Below are 10,169 nucleotides of genomic sequence, written 5' to 3'. Positions count from 1 at the left end.
TGCCTTCACCATACAGTACTGGGAAAGAGAAAATGGGGGAAAAAGGGGGGGGGGGTCAGATCTGATATTATGTTTGTGATGTACATGTATATTGGCTATTTTTAAAGTATGCAGTTTATATTACTAATCTTCTCTATGTAGGCCTACCGTTCCTATGTACTTCAGGCTACTGATTGGTTATGTTAATGATGTTTGCATGAGTATCATCACCCTGTGAGGTGTTGATCATAACCACACCTGCTGGCAACACACTGTACAGCCTGTTATGTGTTGATGTTGAATGAATATGGACGTTTTCCAAACATTTTGACCCAATGAAGCTCCAAGTCAGATCGAAACATCCATTAAACTTTTGTGGCATGGAGTAAGTGTACAGGCTGGACCTTTTCTTTATTGACACCATAAATATGCACATTCCTCTTCCACAGACATGCCAAACATTACTCCTATGTACATTCACATACCCATTCACAGACAAATACACAGAAACACAAAATAAAAGTGAATAAAAGCTCAAACAGATGAGTACAAAAGACCTACAATCAAGCCGTTATAACATGTGAGCATCTTTGAACATCCATGGAGACATGGCACAGCAAATCGCTCCTCGTCTTGTCTTGCACCTCTTATGACCTTCACCGTCGGGGGACTTCAGCGGCTGATTCTGCAGGCCACCGCTGTGATCAACGCTGCCCCCTGCAGGCCACCGCTGTGATCAACGCTGCCCCCCTGCAGGCCACCGCTGTGATCAACGCTGCCCCCTGCAGGCCACCGCTGTGATCAACGCTGCCCCCTTTCCACTTCCATCTTCTGACTGGAGCAAAGTCACTTCACACTGCGGGGCCAAAACCCGCACTGTGTCTTGCATGATGCTGGAGAAACTTGGGGGAGAAGGTGGGGGAAGAAGTGGGGGAGGAGGGAAAAGAGATGTTTTGTCAATAGAATATGAAGTAGTACAATCATAACATGATCCTTCCAACATCCTCTTCACCCTCCGTCTAATTGTCCTGATGGCATCCTTGATTGGTCAGTTACGCTGTCTCAGCGTAAATGAACGACATGAAAATATTTATAAAACAAGTGGTATTTTAAATTTTCATGACTTTTCCAGGTTTCTCATGACCACACATACCCTAAAATTAGTTTGGTTGTACTTGTACTGTTCAGTAACTTGCAAAATAGTCTTACAAACCAACATGAAAAAGAATTGTGACAAGATCCTGCCTGGAAAAAAAATCGTGATATATTTTTGCCATATCAATGGAAGGATGTTCAGTGAGAGGCACTTAACACACTGACTGAGTACAATGGAGGATGTTCAGTGAGAGGCACTTAACATACTGACTGAGTACAATGGATGATGTTCAGTGAGAGACACTTAACACACTGACTGAGGCCACTCACACTTCTCAATGGCTGGCTAGGCTAATAAAGAGTGGTTGGATGGAATGAAACACATTGTGACAGCTTTTCAGACAAAGACTCAAAGACTGAGTTGAAAGAGACAGATAGTTGGATGGCTGTATTTTCAACTTCTATTTTGTTTATGGAATAAAATATTTAAAAAAAAACACCGACTTGGGGAGAGGGTGGGGAGTACTTTGTGATCTATAGTGTCGTTCTGCGCCCTGGCATGGAGGAATGCATTATTCATAGACAGAAGAAAGTCCTTACTGAGGGTGCAGCTTGTAGAGGGTGCCGTCCACTCCCACAGTGATGCACAGCTGCTCCAGCTTGCGGTTCTGTCGGATCTTGTCCACCACGGCAGCTAGGCCGGCGCCGCAAAGCTGGGCCGCCCGGCGGGCGACCACACTGCACACCTCCTTCACCAGGATGCTGTCGTCGCACGTGGAGCTGGTGAGACCCAGGTGCTGCAGGATGGAGCGCACCTGCCGCAGGGCCAGCCGGTCACTGTGTGGTCAGAGGATTGTGAGGGTTATCCGCCAGAGAGAGACTATAGAGGCTATATACGCTGCACCCTGCCTGTGTTATGTTATGTACAGTTACTAAACTGAAACATACATTAACCCTGAGGAGTAGCCGGATTGGGCCGATTTTCGGAAATATCGCGATATTTGGGAGGTATCAAACTTTTTAAAAATTTCTTTCAGAGGCTGCAGCAGACTGAGTTTTAAAGCCAGAGTGAAGTTTGTGAACTATGAGAGTGAACTATTTCCTTTGGACTCTACTTTTTACATTTTCAACTCCCTTCCCTGATTTTAGGATAATTTAAAAACTACATTTTTATATCCCTTCTGTTGGACTCTTTTTTACATTTTCAATTTTCTGTTCTTTTGTAAATTTTATTTCCATAATAAACCATTTACAGAGTTTCATTGCCGGAAAACTCTGTACATGGTTTAGCCCGGCATCTCTCGGCCTGTCTCGGAGGGGAGTCCCCGGATGGGGGTCCATTGCTGGGTCCACTGCCTGGGTGGGCCCGCCCCCCGCGTGGCCTGCTCTCTCAGTTCCCAGTCACTAGCTGGGGGGCGGGTCTGGGAGCGGGTCGCGTGGGGGGGTGGGTTTACCCAGGCGACCATTGCTGGGCCCCTGTAGCACAACGACCTCACAAGGTTCCTCCTCAGCCAAGCCAAGTCACTGAGGCAATCCATATGGTGGAAAGGTTTTCTTGCGTTCACTGGGGGGTGTGGGGACGCCGCTGTGTCCCGGCCTGGCCTTCTCTCCCACGCCTTATGTGGGGGGGGGGGGGGGGGGGGGGGGGCGGGGCGGGGGGCATCGGTGCTCTTCATCACTGGTCGAGGGCTGCCGGTTGGTTTAGAACAGTTTAGGTAGGCGATAGATTAGCTACAGCCTAAGGCTGACCTGTTATAGTGTTCAGGCAAAGATCAGACTAGAGCAGAGTAGGATAGGCCAGATTAGGCTGTAGATTAGCTAGATACTATGTCCCAGTTAGCTCTGGTTAATGCTTAGAGTAGTCAGTTGTCTGATCTCCCCCCCCCCCTCTCTTTCTCTTTCCCCCGCTCCTTTCCCTTCTTCCCCCTTCTGTTCCCCCCTCTCCCACATTTCCCACTCCCCCCCCCCGCCTCCTCTCTTTCCATGCTCTTCCCTCCCCCGCCGCCTCTTCCCACGTTCCCCCTGCTCTCCCTCCCCTGCACCCTCCCACCTCTCCTTCTCTGTTCTCTCCTCCTCTCTGTCCTCTCCCCTCTCTCACATTCCCCCTGCACTCCTTCCCCTGCACCCTCCCACCTCTCCTTCTCTGCTCTCTCCTCCTCTCTGTCCTCTCTGGGGGGGGGGAGGAGGGGGCGGAGAGGTCTGTTCCCTCCCCCGCCTCCTCCTCCCGCGTTCCCCCTGCTCTCCCTCCCCTGCACCCTCCCACCTCTCCTTCTCTGTTCTCTCCTCCTCTCCCCCTGCACTCCTTCCCCTGCACCCTCCCACCTCTCCTTCTCTGTTCTCTCCTCCTCTCTGTCCTCTCTGGGGGGGGGGGGGGGGGGGGATGTGGGGGAGGAGGGGGCGGAGAGGTCTGTTCCCTCCCCCGCCTCCTCCTCTCGCGTTCCCCCTGCTCTCCCTCCCCTGCACCCTCCCACCTCTCCTTCTCTGTTCTCTCCTCCTCTCTGTCCTCGCCCCTCTCTCACATTCCCCCTGCACTCCCTCCCCTGCACCCTCCCACCTCTCCTTCTCTGCTCTCTCCTCCTCCGCATTTCCCCCTGCGTCTCTCCTTCTCTGTTCCCTCCTCCTCCGCGTTTCCCGTTTTCTCCCCGCCTCCTCCCTCCCTCACACTCCCCCTGCTTCTCTACCCTGGCTCTCCCTCCCCTGCACCCTCATCTCTCCTTCTCTCCTCCTCTACATTTCCTATTTTCTCCCCACCTCCCCCCTCTCCTCCGTCTATTTTGCATATTCTCTCCCCACCTCCTCCCTCCCCCTGCTCTCTTCTCCCCCACACCTCCCCTCCCTTCCCCTCTCCTGCTCTCTCCTCTTGCTCCTTCCCCACCTCCTATACCCTCCCCACCCCATCACTCTCTCACATTCCCCCTGCTCTTCTCCCTTCTCCTGCTCTCTCCTCTGCTCTCCCCTCATTCCTATATTTTCTATACTATCAATTGTTCAAATGTTATCTTTATTCTGTATATTCTTGTTACTGTTGTGTCAGCTAGAATTAGCTAGACATACTTTCTGTGAAGCCCTCTGAGACATGCTTGTGAATTAGGGCTATATAAATAAACTTGACTTGACTTGACAAGTTCCTGGGATATGAAACGAGAAGACCTAAGGAATCGATTTGTACCAACCATGTCATGGTAGTTGGTCAGGAAGGTAGCTAAATAACACTCCAAAGTTAGGCTACATTTTGGCGAGGTAATTTTCAAAGGGGGTCCTCTTTTTCACAGCCTAATGTTGGCAGGTGTGTGTGTGTGTCCGTTTTGAACCAGCTAGTAGCCTTATATTGTCATTTATACTGAATTATCGCCCAGCCCTAGGGCATACAGCTGCTACTAATTTGCTCGGCCACTCCACTCCAGGACCACCGCTGCATCACTGCCCGTGGCAGCAGTAGTCCAGGCATTTTTTGTTGCAATTAGTGTGAGGTCAAGTGACATTTTTACTGGACTACAGTGGCACCATGGAACCAGGCAGCCAAACCAAACGAGCAACAGCTGCAGTATAGACCTTCTACGCAACTACGCTAACCTTAACCGGAACTACATACCAAACAAGGACGAGCTAGCTTTTCTACAGCCTAACCTGCCCTAACCTAAACTACATACTGTATCCTCTGATCTGATCTGATCTTAACCTGAACTATATAACAATAAAAAAAAATCTAGCTGATCTACACCTTAACCTAAACTATTGTCTCTTTTTGTAGCATGGTTATATATTTTGAAGAATTGTACCACTGTTTTCACACATTTTAGCCCATTGACTACACTGCACACATATCTTGCATTTCTAGTGACCAGTAGTAGTCATGTAACGTTAGCAGTTATATTCGAGATCAACCGCCAAAGGACAATGAGACTAGAATTCAGCCCCGTCTGTCATTCTTACCTTTCAATCTGTGACAGGAACTTGGTCTCGAAGATGCCTCGAGTCTTCAGCCGCTCTGACAGCTTGCCTCTGAACAGCAGGCCATTAGCAGTAAACTCCAGCAGCACATTCCTCACGATCTCCCCAAGGTACATGCCACTGATCATCTTCTCATACCTCAGGAGAAAGAGAGACACAAACTGAGAACATCTCCCCCAGGTACTACATGCCACTGATCATCTTCTCATATCTCAGGAGCAGGGTGGGAATTTTATGATTTTAGGGGCAAGGCCATCTGGCCTTCGGCGTCGCAATTCTTTTAGGGCACCAGGCCTCATGCCAGGGCATGAAGGGCAATTGCTCTATTGACATCGTGAAGGGCGATTTTTCTGAAATGTGTGTTAAAATGAGCTATTTACAGGAGGTACATACACGCATTACACCTGCCCCTATTTCCTCTGTTCCAGACCGCTGCTCGGTGGGTTACAGCTTCGTGGTGCATCTCAAAATAATAATTCCGATGACCACCAAACATTTTCTCTAGCATTGACAGACCTATCTCATTAAAACATTGTTCAAAGATTTTTCATCTACTGAAGACCACTCTCTCGGAGCCGGGGAGGAGTGGCCAACTTTGAATGGTTTGTTTCCAAACAGTAACCGACAAATGCTGCATAGTATGCCTTTAACTGTTCAACTATTTAATAAGCCTTTAACTGTTCAACTATTTAATAAGCCTTTAACGGTTCAACTATTTAATAAGCTTTTAACTGTTCAACTATTTAACTCATTCATGGCCAGTTTAGGACTGCCAATATTTAGCACAGGCCAAAGATTTTCATAATTGTTGGTCATCTTTCAAGACCCACAGTAAATTATCTATTAGCACCAGAGTGATTTGCAATACCTCAAAATGAAGATGTACGTCTCTGGGTTCACCAGGAAAAAAAAAGTGAGCTTTTAGCATGTTCTGTACTCTACTTATATCCATTTATATACACCCTGTTTTCAACCAATAGGTCTCTCTGAGATGACAAACAGGAGAAAAGTCAATTTCTGTAAAATACACATTCTCAAGCAGAACTCGCTCTCAATTCTTTTATTTTGAACTGTATTGACATCAGACATGTAAATACTATTCGTTATGACACAAATGAAAATAAATAAATATATATATATATATATATATATATACACATGAAGTGCTTTTTTTTTTACATTCAACAATACAGCAGTGTGAGTGAGTGTGCAGACAGACACACAGACAGACAGACAGACAGACAGACAGACAGACACACCGACAGACAGACAGACAGACAGACAGACAGACAGACACACACACACACACACACACACACACACACACACACACGATCCCCCTTCGTTGCGTGATTTCTAACCCCACATAGGATAAGCAATAACCACGCCCTGTGGCGCCGGGATTGGCCAGGAGCAACACTGGGGAGGGCACGCAGCCCAGCGATTTCATGAACCAACTGAATAGCTCTTGAGAACAGACAGCGGGCTGCTCTGACTGCCGCTTCTGCCGTGTGTTTATTTTGTTTTGTTCTGGTGCACCCGTCCTCGTCCATGTCTCCCTGACTGTCCTATCCTGCCTGCTATTTGATCGTTCCCGTTTTCCCCTCGGCTATTCAACACGTCCTCCTCACCGCCCTCTGATCGATCATTTCCTCATTCCTCCGATGATCAAACGCATCTGTGGATTACTTTCTCCCCTTTTCTCTGGCTGGCACACAGGAAAGCGACCAGCTCCTGCAGCGCGCGAGGGGCGTTTCAATGGCGTTTCTCCTGTCTGCACAAGGCAAGCTCCTTATCCGTTTTCTGCTTTTCCTCTTGCTCAATTTCAAAACAACAGCTGCGGTATGTGTTTGATCGCGTGTTGTCGGTTGTCTTTGAGGTTTTAGGGACCTGATACCATGTGACAGGCTGGGGAAGTGTTTTAACTATGCGCTGCACGAATAAAAACAAAAACACGTCAAACACGTCATTGGCCCTCTGGGCTATTCCTGATAACACGTCAAAGACGTCATTGGCCCTGAATGAGTTAATAAGCCTTTAACTGTTCAACTACTGTATTTAATAAGCCTTTATCTGTTCAACTACTTAATAAGCCTGAATAGTCACCATGCCACACTTTCATTTAAGATACACATCGGGCTCTATTCTCCCCCTGGCCTTAGGCGCTAAACTGGCGTTACATGGAAAAAAGAAACTGCCTACCCATGACTGGGAAGATAGCGTCATGTTTTTAGGCCCCGAAATGCGCTTTGCGCTGAAGAGGCGTGGCCCAGTGCCAGAATAGGCCAGAATGGGCGTTTCGGCCTTAAATACCAGCCTAAAGCGATCTTCCCAACTGGCGTTAATTTTGCGGTTAGCGCTTTTCAAAACCAAACCTTATTCAGTGCCAAACGCCAAACCAAACGCCACACACAGACTCTCCCAGCATGCATTGATGATACATTTTGACAAGAAAAAGCAACCAAATCAGCCTACGTAGGCTAAGTGGTAGATAGAAATAATATGTATGTTAACACAACATGCAATTCTAGAACATTTCAATATTGGACAAAATAAAACATAAAAATCAAAACACAACCCTATGTGAAACATACATGTAATCCAGGTCGTATATATATCCGTCGCAAATACAACGTGGTATAGTCGAGTGACAACCGTAATTACTGTGATGTCCGCTCCAACAAGACTTAGCTTACTTGACACGTACTTTTTCAACAAAAACACATTTATGCCATGACTTTACATAATGTATATTTGTGACCTGCTCTGACCAAATCAGTCGCTTGTCGCGCTGGCTGTTTGTCTAGAAAACGCGATTTTATCAGAAAATATTTATTTCTGTTGTTTTGGGGTTTCATCAGATTATAGTAAAATAAAGCCTTGGCTTTCATTCTCTGTAAAGATTATTGTGAAATTCGACCGCTAAATATACTTTTGAAGCTCTTGAAGGTAGTGACAAAACTGAAAGTAAACTGCGCTGCTCTGAGCCTGCTGCTCTCTGCTGCGCGTGCAGCCTCACGTTGCCAGTTAAACGGGTGTGTCAGTACTTGCAAATGGTAGGCTATATTATAGACTACTCTAGGATTTAAAACGCTGTTTCTAAAGTTTGTCAGGGTTGTATTGTGGAGTTCTGTTATTGGTTTGTTATTTTAGACTAGTTTAGGCTGTTTATGTAACGTTTTAACCTCTTAAAAATCTGCCTCTTCGGGGGTTATGATAACGAACATGGCAACCCGTCTGCAGTCTCTCTCTCGCTCTCTCTCTCTCCCCTTGCTCTCTCTCTCTCCCCGCTGCAACGGGAGAGAGAGAGAGAGGGGGAGAGCAGCTGCGTAATTTCTGCATCCAGTGAAAGTCTGTCTGTCTGCCTGTCTGTCTGTCTGTCAGATTGATAGACTAATACTAGTCAGTAATCTGCGTGATAATGTTGCTTTACTTTTAAATTCAATTCACAGATGGCATTAGACTGAGCTAATTTCAGATTATTTGCCTCATAGCCTACTTTCAGCTGTCTGTCTCTCTGTCTCTACTCCAGAGCAGAAACGGGTCCGCTATAGATTCTTTGTTGCTGTTATTTGTAATAATTATTACAACAATTACAATTATTACTATTAATGTACAATTATTATCCTGCATGAATGTAGCCCTAATTACAAAAAATAATGTGGGTGGGGCGTCAGAGGATCTTCTGTCAGTTGGGTGTTACAGAACAGTTTGTATTGATAATAATAATAATAATAATAATAATAATAATAATAATAATAATTGATAGGACTTATATACCGCTTTTCTATGTAGCCTACTCAAATATGCTTATACATGAATATTTCCCTGGGGTTAAAGGCTGCATTACAGTAAAGTGATGCCATTTTCTGAATTTACCAGGCTGTTCTAGCTGGTCTATTAGTTGCCTTTACATAGGCTACTTTGTCATGATATCCACTGAGGTGTACTGAGATGTTATGTGTACCTGTTCAACCAACAAAAGTATCTATCTATCTGTATATTCGAATAGAAGACCAGGGGCCAAATGTAGTGTTAATTTGGGCGTAGAGCTTTTTTGGGCTTACACAGATTTCTACACATACAGTACATGCACAGTTTTATACATTTGGCCCCAGAAGTGGTTTATAGGGAAAGTCTCATCAAATCTGGCAAATTTATTTTCTAATCTAATATTAGAAAGTCCAGTTTCCAGGATTTTCCAAGTGGTTTCCAGGACCTTACCATGACCTACCCCAGATCATAACACACCACCATGCAAATGTACAGCCCACTCCAACCGGAGGTGGTTTCCAGACTTTACAAGTAGTTTCCAGGACTTTCCAGGTGGTTTCCAGGACTTTCAAGGTGGTTTCCATGACCTTCCCATGACCTTACCTGCATCATAACACACTGCCATACAAATTTAGAGCCAAATTTAACTTGGGGAAGTGGTTTCCAGGACTTTCCAGGACTTTCCAAGTAGTTTCCAGGACTCTCCAGGACTTTCAAGGTGGTTTCCATGACCTGCTCATGACCTTCCACGGATCATGACACACTGCCATACAAATTTACAGCCAAATCCAACCTGGGGAGGTGGTTTCCAAGACTTTCCAGTGCTTTCCAGGTAGTTTCCAGGACTTTCCAGGTGGTTTAAAGGACTTTCCAGGTGGTTTCCATGACATTGCCATTACCTCCCCAGGATCATAACACAGTGCCATACAAAATTTCAGCCCAATCCCACCTGGTGTGTGGGCATGCACATGCAGACAACTTCAAGAAAAGATGTTTATGTCTCAGAATTAACGTCAAACTTTGAGGCCGTTTTTCTCAAAAACACAGTTTGGAAACAGTCGCGACATAAAGGGGTGTATCTCCCTCAATTGTTGGACTACAAAGATAATTTTGATATCCCCAGAAAGCTGAGAGTCTCCTCTTTCCAACGGTGTATACAACTCAAAATGTCTTTTGGGGTCAATGTGACTGATTTTGTCAGAGCAGGTCACATTTATGCCGCATCATTTAGCCTGTGCTGGGATGTGCAGGAGCAGCAGGTAGCCTACAAGTTATAAAACTAAGCCTGCCCTGAATGAGCCGAGTGGGGGTGCGTGTTCACTATTGTGAAAGTTATGTGTTTACAACATAAAGATCATGGAATTGGATGG

General features: G+C 46.0%; 1 protein-coding gene across 3 annotated transcripts in view; it reads right to left on the bottom strand.

The window, feature by feature from the left end:
- Positions 1-694: 694 nt before the first annotated feature.
- Positions 695-10,169, bottom strand: part of LOC310783544 (hexokinase-2-like) — a 55,833-nt gene continuing 46,358 nt past the window's right edge. For all 3 annotated transcript variants that reach the window (XM_083644428.1, XM_083644427.1, XM_083644429.1), the window contains 3 exons: positions 5,008-5,163; positions 1,675-1,911; positions 695-881 (listed from right to left, as the gene is read on the bottom strand). In XM_083644428.1, coding sequence (XP_083500554.1) covers positions 749-881; positions 1,675-1,911; positions 5,008-5,163 — 526 coding nt within the window. In that variant the 3' untranslated portion in view covers positions 695-748. The remainder of the gene's footprint in view (positions 882-1,674; positions 1,912-5,007; positions 5,164-10,169) is intronic.

This window comes from Poromitra crassiceps (genome assembly GCF_964638095.1).
Source record: "Poromitra crassiceps genome assembly, chromosome: 10".
Taxonomy (NCBI): Eukaryota; Metazoa; Chordata; class Actinopteri; order Beryciformes; family Melamphaidae; genus Poromitra; species Poromitra crassiceps.
The sequence above is the reverse complement of the archived record's forward strand: the minus strand, read 5'-3'. Positions and strand labels throughout refer to the sequence as shown.